The 18,800-nt window shown below is 42.6% G+C and overlaps 1 protein-coding gene across 3 annotated transcripts; it reads left to right on the top strand.

Moving 5' to 3' along the window:
* The first annotated feature begins 1,534 nt into the window (after positions 1 to 1,534).
* On the top strand, positions 1,535 to 12,802 carry REEP2 (receptor accessory protein 2). Of its 3 annotated transcripts, none has more exons than XM_075715121.1 (8): positions 1,535 to 1,566; positions 1,914 to 1,986; positions 6,866 to 6,942; positions 8,401 to 8,521; positions 9,086 to 9,199; positions 9,575 to 9,716; positions 10,036 to 10,175; positions 11,960 to 12,802. In XM_075715121.1, the coding sequence occupies exons 1-8, from the start codon at positions 1,535 to 1,537 to the stop codon at positions 12,032 to 12,034; spliced, it is 774 nt and encodes a 257-aa protein (XP_075571236.1). In that variant the 3' UTR covers positions 12,035 to 12,802. The 3 variants fall into 3 exon arrangements, with proteins under 3 accessions (XP_075571236.1, XP_075571235.1, XP_075571237.1); XM_075715120.1 differs by having other exon boundaries at positions 9,569 to 9,716; XM_075715122.1 differs by lacking the exons at positions 9,575 to 9,716; positions 10,036 to 10,175.
* The last annotated feature ends 5,998 nt before the right edge of the window (positions 12,803 to 18,800 follow it).

The raw sequence follows: 18,800 nt of genomic DNA, 5'->3' as shown, positions 1-18,800 counted from the left end.
CGTACTGATCTTTAGCACATTAAACACTAAAATGCTAAGGCACATTTTATTTAGGTGCCACTTACCCATCCTGCAGTTATTTAGCACTCCCGTACTCTTCATACGTTGTATTTTCCAGGTCTCTGAATTTTCTCTCTTCTGTTTGCATCTTCCACTCACCTGAGTATGAACACGTTATTCAAGTACCAGAGCTGTTACCAACTGGTCCCTCATATGAAACTGGTGCGGTTAGAAACAGAATTATTTTGGTGAAGGTTGTGTGTGTTTGCATTACTTAGGTGTGAGAGCGCAGATTCCTTTTATGCTATTTGTAGGTCAGTTACGCCATCAATGGTGTAAATTGTGCAGTCCCTTATGCTATCATTTTGTGGCCATTCATATCCAAAAGCAGGCTATGACAAAATGTCACTGTCTGTAGAGACATTTGTGTTTTCAACCCTTACATGCAATGGAAAATTGCTAATGTTTTGTATTGTTCATCATTGCTCATTATACTGAAGTTCATGCATTCATGGGAAAATTCTTCCCTAGCAGCTCTTTGTTTTTGCTCTTTTTCTTTGGTCTCTTTCTTTTTCACAAAGGCTATTTGGCTAATGAGGCTTTGACATAGTGCTTTCCTTCAGGGTGGTTTGGTTTCTTGTTGTTGTTGTTGGTTTTTTTGGTTAGCTGAAGAACCAAAATAGTTCTGGGGGGAGCAGAAGGGGCCCACTAATTAACTCTGGCATTGTCCCACGCAGAGGACTCTCTTAACAGTATTCCTCAGTGAGTTGTTAAAATGTTTCAAAGAGCAAGAGCACTTAGGCAACGTTGAATCATCCTGGACACTACAAATAACAGCCTTCATTCCTTTGGTTTGATAACCCCGACCTCTGTATCAGCAAGTTAGTTTTGGTTTACATCCCGTTGTGGGTGAAACTGGGAGATGTGGGACTTGGAAATGTTTTTAAACTTAACTAATCTGTTTGTTTGCAGCATTTAATCGTTGTTGTCTTGAACTCCCTAGAGGAGGCAACTTCACAGAAGATGGCTTCTCCTGCGGCCTCTATTACTCTGTCTCCCGAAGTATCCGTGACCTTCATTCAGCGCTTTCTCTTCTGTACTTTTCTTACGCTGCTCACGTTACTCTCCTGCCATCTTTCCGCCAGGTGCACTTCCCTGCGGCGCTGCTGGCACGCTCCTCTGCCCCGGGGGGCGGCGGCGGGGCCCGCTGGCGGGGCTGCCTTCCCCCGCGGCGCGCCGCTCCCCCGGCTCTGACGGGAGCCCCGCCCCGGGGCGGACGAGCGCGGGAGCCGCCCCGGCGCTGCCGCCGGGCGCTTCCCCTGTGCGGGGCGGGCAGCCCGAGCCGCCGGCAGCTCCGCAGCGGCGCAGGGCGGGATGCTCGGGGCGCGCTGCGGCCCTTTGCCTCCGACGCGCCGGCTCCTCCCCTTCAAGTACCCGGGGCGGGGCTACGCTTGCTGCAGGAACCTGCCCTTTAAGAGCCGCCGCCCGCCGCCGCCGAGCCCCGAGCCGCCGCCCGAGCCTGCCCGGCGCCGCCATGGTCTCCTGGATCATCTCCCGCCTCGTGGTGTGAGTGCGGGCGGAGGGATGCGCAGGCCGCCGCGCAGGGCCCTTCCCCGACACGGGCGCCCGGGGAACGCGGCCGCCGCCCGGAGCGGGGCTGCAGCGGTGCCGCCGGGTCTGCCCCGCGGGGCGCCGCGCCTCGGGGGCGGCTGTGGGGCGGGGGCTGTCTCGCAGGCGGCCGCGGCCGCGGCCCGGCGGCCTAAAGGGCGGTGCCGCGGTGGGGGGCGGCCGAGCCCCGCCTGGGGCGGTCGTGGGGGGCTGGCGTCCCGCCGGGGAGCTCCCCGCGGCGGCGGGCAGAGGCAGCCGGCAGCGCGGGCTGCCGCGAAGCCTTGAGGGGTCTGTTCTTCCTGCAGGCTGATCTTCGGCACCCTCTACCCCGCGTACTCCTCCTACAAGGCCGTGAAGACGAAAAACGTGAAGGAATACGTGAGTACGGATTCGCCGTGCCGGCGCAGCGCCCCGCCCTGTCCCTCGCGGCTGCCCCGCAAGCCCCCGGCCTGGCCCTGAGGCGAGGGCTCTCCGGCTCCGCAGGGACGTCGGGTCCGCCAGGCCGCCTGAGCAGCAGCCCCGACACTCGCTAGAGAAGCTGCCGAGGAAGAGCACTTACCAAAATGGGAGGTTTCAAGGCACACACGTAGGCTGTTTTTTCTCAGGAGATGCTGAGTGAGGAAGGGAAAGCGGGGGAAATGCTGCAGTCTGGAAGCATCTGAAAGTCCAGGACAAGTTCTTTCATCTAACTTTATCCTTACTCTGTGTCCTTTTACTGCTTTTTCAGTACTAGTTTTGTTTTCTTCCAAAAGACTGAGTAATTTTGCTTGGTTTGCATCTTCCCATCAGCCTTGCTTGTGATTGGTGTTTTCGGTTGGTCAGGACTTCATCCTCCTTCCTTTCTGGAATCGTTTCCCCTTCTCTGTCTCTGTCTACACCATTCTTACAGTTACCGTATTTAAAATACCAAACGCTTTTTAGTGATGTGGTGTGTCGTTGTCTTACGGAAGGGGCATTCTAAGGTGATCAGTGGAGACAAGAGCTATTTGGCTTATGGGTGGGATGAGTTTCCATTTATCCAGAGTGAGGAGTAACCTGATGGAGAAGAGAGGTAACATGGGTGAACAGGATATAATTTGTTAATATTGCTTTGTGGTGCAGTCTGAGACTCTTCATCCAACTGCCTCCGTTTGCTCCTTACAAAATGACACGTCAACAACACGTATTGCAGGATATATTCCTTTTTTGTCTCACGCTGCTTCAGTCCTCTAGAATTGCCTAGACCTTTCCTATGTGTTGGCTTAAAATTCAGCCCACTGGTTTTTGAAGGAGATGCCAGCTGAGGTGAGAGTCAGCTTTATAAAACACAACATCTGGCTGAGGTGTTTTGTGGTTTGTTTTGTTTGTTTGTTTGGGGTTTTTTTAATGCTGGTCTCAGGAGGCATTGACAACTGATACAGTGTTTTGAGTGAGTGTTAGAGATACAGTCAGAAATACGATGAGCCTTACTAAACTTCGAAGTTTATTAGTAATAACGTTAGAAACGGAAAAGAAAGCATGAAAGAAACTATCTGAATAATCGTATGATCCTGTGACTTCATAGTTATCCTTGAAGTTATGTATGAAATAGTATCGTATGACTATTGTCTTCTCTGGCTTTTCTCTCCTCTTTCCTTCTGGTTGCCTATGACCTTCATTTGTTGTATGAAATGCATGTTTTTTACCTGGAGTTTTGTTCTGGCTCGTGAGTGTCTGTCACAGAATGATTGTGTTCCAGTTGCAGAATCTGTGTTAACTTTAAGACAGACTCAGATTTCAGAGGTTTAAATTGTTTTGTTGAGAACTTGAGGGGAAGAAAAAAACCCCTCATTTTTTAAAACAGCCTATAGCATGCTCGTTCTGGAGCTCAAAGACCTGGTAAATATGGAGCCTTTGAATTTGAAGGCATTCTTTACAGTAAAAGTTCACTTATTTTCTGTGGGTAGGTTAGCTGTTGAGGTACATAAATGCTGCTTCCTTGCAGAATGTAAGCATTGTATTGATCTGATTTTCTTTTGGTATATGTTACCTAAATTGCTGTAAGACTTCCCTAATCTGATGGTGAAAAAGAAATGAGATACACTACTTGAGTATCATAAAGTCGTCTTAACAATGATATTAACTAATCACCTGGTTGTAAGCCCCACTAGGGCTGATGTGGAAAAGTATGGCATTCATTATTAGGTTTTGTTTAACGCTTCATTGATAGAGTTTTCTTGAAGTAGATAGTTCTGGCTTGCTGCAGCAGAAGATTTTCTCTTGGTTTTATTTTCAGTGAAAATACTGGAGTTGGTTCAAGAAAATGTATTTGAACTGCTAAAACTGATCTTGTATATAAATTATTTCTTCTTGAGAGGACTACATCAGAAATAAGCATTTAGATGTTGGACTGCCATCTGCCTAATTCACTTATCTTTGGAGGGCTTCTTCCTTCTCAACCTAAGTGGAAAGATGGGGAAAACCCAATTTTGTTAAACACAGAAAGGGGGCCCAATATCTGTTCAAACTATCCTTCATGTGAAAAGTCAGTGGAAAACTTGAATGCTGTGCTGCACATTTTCAAAGCCAGCTGTGTCTATGTACTGCTACTTGCTGATAGTGCTTAAGAACCAACGTTGGTGGGGGAGAAAGATCTTACAGGTCTATCTGTGCTAGAGAGTGTGGTCTCTTGAAGATTGAGTTGACACAGACCAAGCTACCACAAGCAGTCCATCAAATGGCATCAGAGTACAGTGCAAACTTACTCTTCTCCCCCACCGTGACATAAATTTATGATAAGTCCTTGAGCAGCTGTGACAAGCTGCTTCTAGTAGTTCAGACCGTTTTAAAAGTTATTTCTTTATTTTTACATGTCATCTTCATATTTGGTCAAATCTGCATTCCAATTACGCTTTTGCATTTACTGAATTTATTTAGGTTCTTGGTGCAAGTTGGGGAGACTAGGTATGTGCAGTTAGCTGAAGTTGGTGGCCATCAGCTTGAGCAGCAAAGACCTGACTCCTTTTTAATGGATTGGAAAAAAAAAAAAAATATTGCCTGATTTGACCCTCAGTTTTTGAAGGTGTTTGTAATCTGTGAATTGCAAACATCACAAGGAAAAAAAAAAAATTAGTGATTCTTCCCCTCTGCTTTCTGCTCTTCTAATTTCTGGTCATCTGCACTTCAGGGGCTTCTAGGACTAGAAGTTGGATCCTTCTAGTTTATTTAAGAGCCCTGTGTCTTTTTGTCTTTGGCTGTAGAGTGTAGGGTGAAGGGTGGTAGGAGGAGACAGAGGGCAAGAGACCTGTGTCCAGTATCAAAGATGTGAACACGCAGTTTATTTAAACAGTTAGAAAGCAACGTTTTCTGATCTTCTCATTTCCTCCTCTTATACTCCTGAGCATTCTGTTAGCAGAATGAAAAAGTCTAATGAGCACTGAGCTTATGGTTTCATCAGGCTGTCTACAGTGACCACTCCTGAGTGGCATGAGCTAATTTATGCAACCACAATAGTTTGCACTAAGAAAAAACAGATAAGTTCATTACTTTGTATTTAATGACATTTAGCGACAAAATGTCAACTGCAGATCAATCAGTATAGATCCCTTTCTGAATTCTTTAATCAACTCATACATAATGCCCTGGATAGGAAAGTATCTTCTGCACATTTTGTCATCTTATTATTCGCAACCTTTTCCAGACCTTTCGTGAAGATGAGCAGCACAGATCTGAACACTGATTCCTGTGGGATTCCACTGGTAACTTTCCTCATTGTGAAAAATGGCCATTTATTTTTATCCTTTGTTTCCTCTCTTGTAAGCAATTGTGAATCCTCAAGAATCCCTTCCTTTTTATCCTTGACAATTTAGTTTCTTTGGGTGTTTATTTAGGCCTGTTGGAAACTTTGTAGAAACGTGATACATCCTGCCTGTAAGGGAAGCTCTATAGCAAGAGCTTATGGAAACCTAAGAATTCTGGTACATTTGTAAGATGAATTTTTTTCTGCAAAAAACACACTCCTCATTCTGTTATATGTATCTATGTACCTGCTAACTGCTTCTTTTTTTATTATTGCCTTAAATTTGCCTAATACTGAAGTGAGATTTACTGGTATGTAGCTTCTCTGAAATCTCCGGCACATTGGGATCCCTGTTTGCCACCTTTGATTTGTCATTATTCACAGACTTTTTCATACAAGAGCTGATTTATGTTGCACCATTAAAGAGTTAAACATTTGTTTCACAGAGTTGTTTTAGAAGTCAAGCGAATGACTCTTGGTCCTGGTCCTGTCCAGACTGATGATACAAGGGGAACAAAACAAAAGGCAGGAGAGCACCATAAGATACAAGTTTTGCTACTTTCTGTTGTGAAAAAAAATTGCACAATAAAGTGGAAATAATTTGGGCTGCTAACCACTGTCTTCGAAACCATCCACTATGTTAAAGGGGTTGGAGGCAGCATAATTTTATTGTTTTTTTTAGAAAGTTTTGGAGGGTCGTTCAAGAACAGATCACCAAATTTTCCAACAGATGCAAGTTTGTGTGTGTATTAGGGGGAATTATTTTGTTTGCTTTGAAAGAAATACCTACTGCTCCAGAGAAAGGTGTGAGGAAGTAGGGAGATAGACGATAAGCGTACAGATGTGCTGTAATAGCACAAAGGACACTTTGTAAACTATGCTCAAGACCTTAAACAAGAAGATAAGGTTGATGCGGCATGTTCTTTGCTTTCTTACCTCTCTTACTGAGCCTTTATTTAAAAAGGAAAGAGAAATGCTTATGTAATTTCTGGGATAATGATTAATGAGTTAGAGCAAAATACTGTATCTGTTGGTTTTGGGGTTTTTTTCTTCCCAAGAAAGAACTTTAAATCAAGAAAATATAGGGCTACATTTGAAACTAAACTTTTGCTTATATGTGCGTGTGTGTGTTTGTGTGTGTATATATATATATTTATTACAATAATCACGATATATGAAAGACTATAATTTCTAAAAGTGAATTGCTTACTCTTTTTAGATAGCTTATTTGGGACTTTAACACTGTTGCATCATGATATTGCTACAGGGCATGCATTCATCAGCATATCTGTATGCATTTATCTAGTTAGAGCACATTAATCCTACTTTTCCAAACTATAGTGTACTGTTTGGTATGTGACCCTCTTTGTTACTGATTATATATGCCTTCTTGTTGAATTCATCTTAATGTGTGGAGATGATGAGTCATTTTTACTGAGAAGACATTTTGCTTTTTCCTGGGTTCTGATGGACATCTATTGAGTGACTGCTCTTTTGCAGGTGAAGTGGATGATGTACTGGATTGTGTTTGCCTTTTTCACCACTGCAGAAACACTCACAGACATTGTTCTTTCTTGGTGAGTTCCTTGGTGGCATGGTTTTTTTTGTTGGTTGTTCTTTTTTTTTTTTTTTTTTTTTTTTTTTTTTAAGAAGAGAGGAGCGGCATTAGGATGCTAAGGATAAACTGTCTCTCCTTTAGGAGTTTTTAATCCCTATGAAGAGTCTGCAGGTTTGTAGGTATTGTGGGTAGCAGCTGCTATCTTAGCTGTTACATCTCCTATACTTGCAAACAGTTAGGATAAATACACAGTATCTGTAAAAGGCTCTTCATCCATTCATAACGTAAAATATTTTTGAGAAGCTGTTAATGTGAACTGGTAAAGTTTGAGAAAAGGTGGTCTAAAAGACACTTAAAAAAAAGATGGTAGAAGGAAGGGACCCGTTTTGCTTTGTAAGCCTGTCGTGTGGAGGAGCAGGTCAGAGGCATGTCTGTGCTCTGACTGGTGTTTTGCATGATTAAATTCTTTTCCCCTAGTGGGGGTGGGGTGGAGTGGAGCTGGGAGAAGGAGATTCTTAATCCTTTCAGTGCTGTGTGTCACGCTTGGCAATAAGGAGGCCTCCAAAAATGATAAATCATTGTTACGTGTCTTCAACTGAACCTTTGGAACAGGCTATCTTCAGTTTCTTCATTGCTTTAGTGTTTGAGCCTCACATACATCTCTGAAAGAATAATAGTCAAGAGTTGCATCTTTTAAAGACACACGAAATAGCTACATATGACTTACAAAAGTGCTCAGCGGTTTTGCCTCTTCCTGCATAAACTTTGAAAAGCAGACAAAGATCTAAAAAGTGCAAGAGCTTTGGCTTGTTCACATACTTAAAACACTGAAAACAGAAGACTCTTAACTACTAAGAGAGGCAGCAGAAAGTTTGCATTCACTTGTTTCAATCTCTGCTACTGTATCTTCCCAGAGACTTTATTGGGTAAGGGTTAGAGATGAAAGACTTACGTGCTGCTGGCTCTTTTTCATTTACACTGATCCTCCTTTTGTGTCTTATGTGAGGAGTACCTACTGGAAGTTTCAGAAATTGAGCCGTCAGCCTTAGCAGGAAATTGAGATTTGTTGAGGTACATAGTTGAAAACTTTGGAAAATGAGAGGGAGGCGAATGTAATATTAACATCCAGTGGTTACTCTCTGGACAAACTTCAGAATTATTAGCGTAGCTATCAGACTGTAATTTGGTGTGTTTGCAGGGCTGAGAGATGCCCTGTTTATGGAGTTTTCATGGCTATGGATGAAAGACTAAATGAGACTCAAAGAAGGTATGTCCTAGGATTCCAAAGAGAGTTCTGCTATTCTGACCTGATATATCAATTCTTTTGTTTCTGAGCCTTTATCTTGCCTTTGCTCTTTCTGCCTGTGCTGCTCTCTACCAGTTATTTCCATCTGTCTCTGTGCTGATCTTGATTCCAGTTCTCCATCTTTCGTGCTCTCTCTCTCTCTCTTTTTTTTTTCTTCCCTCTTTCTCTCAGGTTTCCCTTTTATTTCGAACTGAAAATCGCATTTGTGATTTGGCTGCTCTCCCCTTACACCAAGGGCTCCAGTGTCCTCTACAGGAAGTTTGTGCACCCAACGCTCTCCAATAAGGAGAAGGTACTCTCTTGTTGTTAGAAGATACTGACCTGTCTGGGAGCTGACTGACTTCTGATTCAGTTATGCCACAATAAAAATGGAAATGCGTGAATCGTGCTTGTGCTGACATTAGTGGATGTAGAATGATTCTGTCTCTGACAACGATGTCATACTGCAACTTACTGAAGATTGTAATGTAGCCAGTAGTTTGCCTAATGCTTAGAAAGCGTGTTTGGCTAACCCAGTGTCATGAGCCCTTATAGTCATTGTCAGTAGTTAAGCTCTTTGAATCACGGTGGGAGCAGCATGTTCTGTAGCCGTGCTGTGTTTTCACATTGTCAGTATAAGCAACTGCTTTGTTTCAGTTGTAACGATTTGGAGATAGCATACTTTAAGTAAAAGTTGCATTTGCAAGCTTTCTGTAAGTAGCAGAGAAACTGCAGTTACATGATCAATGACAGCTGATGCTGGTAGCCTGGAAAAAAATGTCCAGATGAGCTTTGGGTTTTTAAGGGTGATGGTGGGGAGACTTTGATGATGTTTGTAACGAGGAGCTAAATGCCATGTTCCACATTGCCTTCCTAGGAAATTGATGAATACATTACTCAGGCTCGTGACAAGAGCTATGAAACCATGATGCGAGTTGGCAAGAGAGGGTTAAACCTTGCTGCCAATGCAGCAGTTACTGCAGCTGCAAAGGTAATGCAACACCTTCTGTAACATTCAGGAATTCCCCAGCAGTTTAGTTTTGTGTGTCAGCAATTAGTGCTGTGGGACTGTTAGGGATGCTGGTACTTGTTGGCACCAATCTCCCTTTCCTTTCCTCCAGTTTGCCTTGCAGTTAATCATATCCTTTGACTTACAAAAAGTGGAGGGAGAGTGGAATGAATTTTGCTTTAACTTCTTCCCTGTTGATCTTGGGAACATACTTTTCTTTTTCCCTTCTCTGTTTTTTCCCCCGCGTACCCTAGTGGGGAATAGGACACCTTTCCTCTTCTGAATGATCCCATGTGAGATGATCTTGGTGAAAGTGAAGTGCCCTTGACCCTAATTTTTATGTCCTCTTAGGGCCAGGGAGTTTTGTCCGAGAAGCTGCGAAGTTTCAGCATGCAGGATCTCACTCTGATCCGAGATGAAGATTCTGTGCATATGCGAAGCCATGAACCACAGCTGCACCCCTCTGGTGGGAGTCGTCTTGAAACCATTGAGGATTCAGGTACAGAACACCCCTGCTGGGCCATTGTATGAGGCCTCATATGGTGAGCCAGGAGAGGAGGGGTTCCCTGGACTTTTCATACATTGGGCCTCGGAAGGGCTACACGATTCCAAATTATCTGGGAGAAGTTGCGTTGTCTTCCCTAGTCCCTTCCCATCTGCTAACACATCTCTACTTTTTGGATTATCCTTCTTAAGGATTGTTGACATCTCCTTTTCATGTGGTCCTTCAGGATGAGCCATTTTAGACTTCATGTGATTTTTCAAAAGTATTTGCTAAAACTTTCTCTCTCATTCCTTAGCTTCCTGTTACTCCTCAGGAGAGGAGAGCAGTGTGGCACAGAGGTCTAATGGAACCCCGTTGGAGACTAGAACAGACCCATCAGATGAAGATGCAGGAGACAAACTTCCTAAACGTACCCAGAGTCTCAAAACTCCTAAGAAGATGATGAAAGCTGAGGTGAGCTGGTGTGTAAATTATTTCCAACACAGACGTTGATTTGTGAGCTTTGTTGGAAGGCTCTGGCTTCATAGTCTCGGTGCATTTAAAAGCTGTTCATATAAACTTTGTTGGACTAAGTCTTTGCTAGTTGAGTCCTGTATCAGAGGACTTGCCGTCTATTTGCTATACTAGTCTCTAGCTTTTGTATTTTTATCATGCCCGTAAGCTTCTGTCATAAGCCAGGACCCAGCTTTGCTTTCGTTCAGGTTTTGTATTGAAGGGTCGGGCATTAGATATTTTTAACGTGTTTTCTTGACTATATCCTCTCTCCTGTCTGTTACAGTCTCAGTATATAATACTACTGTGACATTTATCCCTGGGACAGCCACTTTCTCCTCATCTAAAATGCAGCTGTTCTGTACCCTCTTAGGCCTTGCTGGACTTCTGCGTATTAGATATGGGGAAAATGTAATTTCCCCTTCCACACCACTCCCCATCCTCCCCGCTCCTCCCCACCCCAGGGTTTTGTCTTGAAGTTTGGGCAACTAGTCATTGTTGAGCTGTCCCTTCCATATGACCATGTGATGATCCAAGATATTTACAGCCAATGAGATGGGACATGAGTTGCCTGTATTCTTATTGTTAAAACAGACCATACACGAAAATAAATGCAAGTGTGTCCAAGAGCCATTTTAGCTTCACAGTCTTTTTTTTCAGCTGTTGGTGTGTTTTGTAGAATACACTTTTTGAGGTGCTGCTTTTCAGTTTTTGACTCTTACTTGAACGTTTCTTGTGGTTTGATTTAGACGTGATAAAATGTGTCTCCCTTTTTGTGAAGTCCTATTTGCTTGATTCAACTCGGACTCCTAATTTTATTTTTTATTTTTATTTAAGATAAAGAGTGCTATATGACTGGCTCACATTGTCGAGCTTTTCAGGCTGAATATTAAATAATTTGGAGGAGAGTAGTTGCTTAGAGCATCATTTTAAGTCGTACTGTTAACCTGATTTTAGAGCGTACAGGACACCTTTGTGTGTGATTAAGTACTCTTTGTAACACAGTCATAGAGTAGTTGAGGTTGGAGGGGACCTCTGGCGGTCATCTGGTCCAACCCCACTGCTCAAGCAATGCCATCTAGAGACGGTTTCCCAGGACCGTGTCCAGATGGCTTGTGAACATCTCCAAGGATGGACATGTGTGTCTAAAGATGCATTTAAAATCAGCCTGGATCTTTTTTAAATTCCCAAAGCTTACTTCTGAGTTGACCTCTCTGCTTTCTTCTCTAGCATATTAGACGGGAGCAGGGAAACAAGAGGAACAAAATCTGATTCCAGGATTCCTAGTGAGGAATTTTTAAAGTGAAAAGACAGTAACGACTCTTCTATGCTGTTTACTGTGAATACAGAAATTCAGATAAAGCCCTTTGCAGGCATACTGGTTTTTATGCACGGTCTGTTTGGATCTTTGGATGTAGGAATTGTAGGAGGTCTTTGACTGAGATCTCTCAGGGCTGCTCTCAATCCCTTCATCCCCCAGGCTGTATTGATACCAGGGGTTGCCCTGACCCAGGTGCAGGACGCTGCACTTGGCCTTGTTGAACCTCATGAGGTCACACGGACCCACTTCTTGAGCTTATATAGCTTCTCAAGTTAAACAGCCTTTTTGAAACAACTGATGACATGAATAGAGTCATTGTGTTGTAGTTGTTTTGTCCTATTTCCACTCTGCATTCTTGTATGTTTCTGTTAGACGTTTAGGTGTTAAAGTAAACTAACCTAAGATGCCTCTTCTTTCTCCTCAGCTTCCAGTAAGAAGTGTGAAAGCCCGCCCTAAGAAGAAAGCTGCAGGTTCTCTTGCTTCTGGCGAGTCATCCTAAGGAGACCTCCCCCTCCCCAGCACCTGTCTCTGTCCTGGGATTTGCCTGTCACTTTTGAGGGGAAACTCCCCAGAGGAAGGGAGCTGAGATTCATGTACATAACAGATACTGCTTTGTAGAGCTCATTCCAAGGCAAAGGGGAGGCTGGGATTCAGAAAATGGAGTAGAGGATACACATCCTCAGGAATTTGCTCCTTTTCATCTCTCTGTTGGAGGGAATGCTGATATGTCTGTACATAGCCTGTTGCTTTGGAATTCCCACTGTGTCACTCTAGTTGGGGAGAATCTTTGCTGGAAGAACTGACTAGGGTTAGAGACATCCATTGCACAGAAGCTGGAAAAATATTAGACACTGCAGTTCCACAGCAGTGGGTGGCTCCCTAAAATGTGTTATCTTGCTCTGGGTATTCTTCTGCAGCTGTGTGTTGTTAAGAAGTGCCCACCATGATTCTTCCTTGTTAAGAATGGACTGTACCTGTCATGTCCATCCCCTTTGAGAAGGTGACCAAAACGATGTATGCTGAGTGCTTTTGAACATAAAGGACTAGCTCATGGGAGGAGTATGCTAGATTCCTGTTACTAGTACTGGAAGATGAAGAGATTGGGTTTTGTTTTATTTTTCTCTGGAAGGTGAAGGGAGATAATTGAAAAACTGAATAATGAATAAAATGTGCTGTTATATGCACATGTGATGGAGTGGATACAGGTATCTGTAAGAGTTAACTATTGAGAAAGTTGGGCATCTCTAAGATTTTGGCTCTTTTTGAAGCTGCTTGAGTTTCATTTCAGGTTCATGTTGTTCACTTTGATTCCTGTGAGAGCATCAGAGTGAGGCGAGTCCCATGCAGTGGGAAAATTTGGCAGGGAGGCTGTTGCTTTGCCATTTCGCGGTTGAACTCCATGTTATCCTGATGCTTGTTACTACGGACAAATTCTTTCATTCTAGCAGATGACTGGGGAAAATCTGGCTCAATATAGTCTGCAGGCATACTTGAGAATTTCAGAAGCCCTTATCTCTCAGCTTTAGGAGATCCAATCCTCGGGGCATGAAAACTGGTAAATAGCTGATGTATAAATTTTGCTAATTCCAGGATTCCATTTATGGGGGATAAAAAGCAGGGAGTAGGGCACAATACTGTGATTAATCAGTCCTCTTGCTTTATCCTACTGCAGCCCTTGCACAAATTTTCTGATTCTGTCTGACCATGTGCCGTGTTTATCAATGTCCTGAGACTTGAGCAATATGTAACACTTGGGACAGAACTACATTGAATGTAGAATCTGTATTGTGGGTGTGAAATTGCAGTGCTGCAGAGAAAATTTGCATCACGCCAAGCCGTACTGGATTCTAATCTGTTCAACATTGTTAAGGGGAGATCCCCCGTACACATGCCAACAGAGCCAATGAGAACTTGTGAGATGAGTAGGGTTCCTGTTGTTGAGATCTATAATGGGGGAGCACCATTATAGACATGGTTGTCTGAAGGAATACTTGATGGTCTTAATCTTTAGTGCAACTAGTTATCAAAGGAACCTGGCTCCTCCTTCCCTACTGAAGACCATTTTAGCTCTAGGTGCAGGCTTTTGTGTTTGCCCACGTCTTTTGCTGTCACATTTCTGAAATTATGGTGGATTCTTCACAGAGCCCGCTATTTTGCTTTTGACAAGGTATAGAAGCACTTCTGCAAGTAACATTCCACAGGTGTTTCTGTCCTAAGGAATAGCCCTTCACAAGTTTGTAAAGTTCAAGATTAGGACTGAATTTTTTCTTGTTTCCCATTGTCTTGGTGGCAGATTGTTATGAATTGACTAGTTATTTTAGGAGACCAATTAAGTTGATTTTACTTTTATTTGTAGCTTTCCAAAATTGAAGTCTTGGCAGACCATGTCAGAAACTTGCATCTCGTCAGAAATACTTGTCCTAAATTATCCACAAGGCCTTATCCAGAAGCCAGTAGAAAATTCTTGATTTGGCTTTGAGTTTTGCGTTTCACAAAAAACCCTAAGTGTTTTGTTCTTTTTAGTTTGTTAGCAAACGTTGTATATGTGTCTCGCTAGTACATGCAAAGGCATGTCTTGAAGCAGGAATTATTTCTGTTTCCAAAGGAAATTCCTCTCTCCATATGAGAGAGAAAAATCTTTACTGATTATGTGAAAGAATCGGTTGTGAGGAATTGCTGTCCTAGATTTTACTGTACTGAAAAGATAGAACCATTATTCTCTATATTCCAAGTATCTCTATGACCACATTTCTTGAAACTTTTTTTTTAACTAAAAACTTCCATAGCAAATTATTTACATAAATCATTGTGAGGGACTTGATTTGGAAGCCAAGGATTGGTTAGTCTCCCCTTACGCTGATCTTCATGCCCTTTCCTTGTGCATGCATTGTGATAGTCTCGGATTACTCTGTTTTCATACAGTGACTTTCCAGAATGTTTTCTAGGATCAGTTCATTTGTAGTAACTCTTCCTGCTTTAAAGCACAGGAAGAATTTCTGAAGACTCAAGCTTTGGCATTTGGATTTACCTTTGTCTTCCTGAGCTAGGTCCTGTGCTAAGTATCTTTTATTTAGCATTGGTGCTTGATGTTATTAGCCTGTGGGTAAGTACAGGTCAGTCTTACTCAGACTTCTGTTGTACAGGGGAATTAAATGACTTCTGGTTGTAAGAGAGTCTGGAGTAGAGTCAGGGACTATTAGCTAGTGTGTGATATGAAGCTGATGATGTCAAGCAGCAGAACTTACCCAGAGCAAGAGCAGCGTCTTAGCATGGACACAATTTTCTTCTTCCAGTACAAATGTGACTGCTAGATTGTACTCTGCTTGATCAAAGCCTCTGCAGATCTGCCACCACCCACGTGACCTCTTAGTGAGTTTCTAGATATAGTTCTGCATTGGATGGCATGGTCTTGCATAGAAATGCTCTTGTTAATGAGAACGCTGAATGTGCTGTTTTGATAAAATGCTTTTATCAGCCGTTGTTCAGTGTTTTCAGCAGGAAATGCTGGAATGTAGTTTCTCTTCAGTATCATCTATGGGCTTCATTGTGCAAATAAGCAAATGGTTACATCTTCACCTAGCCATAGAACCCATTGTGTTCAGTAAGTGTTTATACCCCTTTCCTAATATGCGTGGGCACAGAGAGAAATGCGGTAAGAGAAAATGATACCTGAAGTTGGGGGTGGGGTGTGGAGGAGCGGTACATGTGTGTCAAACTTTGCGTGCCTAAAAATTATCCTAAAATACCTGTACCGTGAGATACAAAGTGAAGCCATGACTGCCTTTTGGAACGAAATGTTGTACCTCCATGCGTTGTAACACTATGAGTCAGTGTTATGCTGTTGGAAAAGAAAATAGTGAAATGTGGTTTCTCTTCTGAGAAACTTAATGATTTGCTGCATAAAAGGGAAAAATGTTTTCTTGCTTGGCAATATCCTCCACGGTGGGTAAGAAATACGAAAATACAGGGGAGACTACTGTCAGGTTTTAAGCCCTACACTTCAACTAAACATCTTAATTTCTTACTGTTCTTTATCGAGTTTCTGATTCTCCAGCCTTACATTTCTGAGTCTGGGGGACTGATTTCATTTAGACTAGATTAACTTCCTTGGTAGGTAGAGGGTGTGTTAGAGAGAGGGATACTGGTATTCCTAAAAGTGCAAAGCTTGTCCTGGGGAAGCTACTTCTTTGCCCATTTTAGTGAATTGAGTTTCATTCACTGTCCTTTTGCAGTGCTGCGCTTTCTTTTTTTATACATCCCTCTTGGATGTATAAAAGTATGACTCCCTCACGATATACAGCTAAGTCATTTCTGCCTTGAAAAGCAAGTTTTCTAGAGAACCCCAACTTCCCAGAAATTGTTATTTACTCTTTGCCATCTTAATCGGCAGGAAATATAGTGCCTTAGGAGGAAAGTGGGATAACTATGGAATACTCTGCTGGTTCTCTGATCTGCATATAGCATTGTATCAAGGAGGCTTGCATGTTAACTGTGAAGTGTCATTGTATGCTTGAGAGCAGCTGTTGAAATGAGCTGTTTTCCTATCTGTCTTCCAAACTTGCATTTAATGCTGGAAAGCGTGGCTTATCACCTAAGAGAGAAATCTAGGGGGGAAAAATATTCTTATCCTTCTTTCTGATGGGGACACTGTATTGTCACGTTACTCTGCTACTTGCTGGGGAGATGCTGAGTCACCTCTCTGTATGTAACTGGTCAGTACTATAGCTTTTCTTGCTTTACCCACTAAGAATTTGTAATGTGCCACCTGACTGAAGCATCTTGTGCTGCTTTCTGAGTTGCCCACTAAAGTCAGTTATGTGGAAAACCAGCAAAGTATTCTGAAGCTTTATGAGCTCTTAGAATCATAGGCTCATTGGAGTTGGAAGGGACCTCTGGAGATCATCTGGTTCAACCTCCCTGCTCAAGCAGGGCCACCTAGGCCCAGTTGCCCAGGAGTTCCTGTGTGCTATTTGTCATCTGGAGCCTACTGAATTTAACGTTTAAGAGCTGGTATGTGCAGAAATGCATATGCTGTATAGAGATGTGCTTTAATGTTACTGAGGAGAGAGTATTCCTGGTCACCTTTCATCTGGAATTTGGCACTATTACAAGATGCTATAAATATAACTCAGTCTTACATTATTTATAGGTATTGTTAAGAAGCCAAGAGGCTTCAGAAGAGATCTTGAGAGGTGTGCAGAGTAACTTGTGAGAGCAGTTGGTTTGAGCAGTAAATTAAAACGATAAACCTGCAGAGCAGCTAAGAACCTGTCTTGCGAGATAGAATTAGAGTGGAAAATGGGCTGTGTACAGTACAGAGTTGTCCAGGAAATACTGCCGACTTTCTGATCCTCAAGCAATACTTAAACTTTGCACCCTACAGATTAGAGCCTGATTTCTCTCTAACAGCACCTCTCTCTCTCTCTCTCTCTGCATCTTACCTTTCTAAACTGGGCTTGAGCTGCGTGCATTGAGATTCTTGAACCTTTCATCACTTCAGAATGATAAAGTTTGAATTTTACCTCAGCAGGCAGCTGATCTGCAGGGAGGGCCAGATGAATATCAAGTATCTTGCACCACTTTGTAGTAGATGTGTTACACTAGGGAAGCACCAGCAGGGAGCTCCAGAGGCTACATTCATCTTGGAAATTACACCCACCCACCTCCACACCCCCAAAACCTGCATGTTTGCATGAACCAAACGCTGGACTTTGCTATGGTCATATACACAGCTATCTGTAGAATCCCAAAATTCAACGTCAGAATTACCAGTGCTCTATTTCTGTTGAGGACTGGAATCAAAATAATTGGAAGTGAAAAGAACCGGTGGCAAATTGGCTTTTTTTTTTCCACAACTTTGCAAGTAAATTTAGGTCTTTGCTGCTGCTTTGCCTAAAACATTTCTGTAAACCCCTTACAAGCAAACCATTACTTCCTTGCTCTGTTTCTCAGCTCCTGTCCCTTCATGACTTGGTTATGTTTCTTATGTTTTCTCTTATTAAGCAAGGGACTACTTCCATTATACTGACTATGCAGACATGAAAAGTACTGCCTTTTAGAGCTGAAATTTAGCCTTTTTCCATTATTTAATCCTATGACCTAGAATCATACAGTGACTTGTACAACAAGGCCTAAGGCTGGATTCTCAGGCGTAATCTGAGCATCTATTGCCAATAGCATAGTTGATGTATTTCCCTTGTCTTGCAGTGGGTTCTGGCTGAAATATGCTTACTGCCAGACCCTTTGGACAAGACCATTCTGTCTGCATTTAGCCAAATAATGTTAGAAGTAACGTTTGTGGGAAGGCTGCAAAAGCGACTGAACTCTAAAGGAGCAAGAGTTCAAGTCTTCTGTAATATATAACTGTCTGAGACTATCTAAAAGGTTTGTGGCAGGAGTAGAAATTCATTGCTATGCTGACTTAGCAAAGATGGGGAATTCAATCATGTTCTTTGCAGCAGGTCAGGGAGGAGAGTCAGGCTGGATGGGAAGCATATAAAATTTTTACATACAAGGGAACTAAGTTTTTATCATACCTAATGCTTAGTAACTTACCAAAAATAAAGCAAGTTGAAAATTCTTGGTGATTTTATAAAATTAGGAGGTAAATTATCCTGATTGTGAAACCTAGTATTGAATACAAGCCTTTTGTATTCATGCTGCTGCCTTTTTGGGGAAGCACTGAGTTGATGGACTCCTCACTTTTGACTCCTCTGTTAGATTATTTCTCAAATGTTGTGAATGTCACATAGACATGAATTCATGGTCACATGTCAAAATAAAAATTTCATTTATCTCTAAATTGAGGCATGCTGAGCTATGTATGAGACAGTGTTGGTTGAATGAAAGCCCCTTAAGAAAATGGAGAAGCTGAGACAGATCTAGGCAGGTAAATATGACTGAAGGACCTTCCTTGAAGCGCAGAAATTAGAGACTACATAGCTATGCTTGGTTCTGAGTCATTTTCATGACAAAGTTCCTGTTAGCACAGTGCTGATCTAAAGGCAGTAAGGCACAGGGAGGGTTGTGAATTGCTTTTTGTCCACCAGAGGGTATAAGCATGACATGCATTCACTGCAAATGAGCGAGCAGAGACTTGTCTGGTAACAGTTGAATTATGACAGGTTGAACATCAGTATTTCCTATGTATGAGAGTGCAGGTCCTGCTTAGAAAGTGGTGGGGTGGGGGCGGGGGGGGGCGATGACAAACTGGGGCTTTAATGGAGAAATTTGAAGTAATACTGCAGTTAAATAGCCTTTTTAGT

This window comes from Pelecanus crispus, chromosome 8, assembly GCF_030463565.1.
Source record: "Pelecanus crispus isolate bPelCri1 chromosome 8, bPelCri1.pri, whole genome shotgun sequence".
Lineage (NCBI taxonomy): Eukaryota > Metazoa > Chordata > Aves > Pelecaniformes > Pelecanidae > Pelecanus > Pelecanus crispus.
The sequence above is the reverse complement of the archived record's forward strand: the minus strand, read 5'-3'. Positions and strand labels throughout refer to the sequence as shown.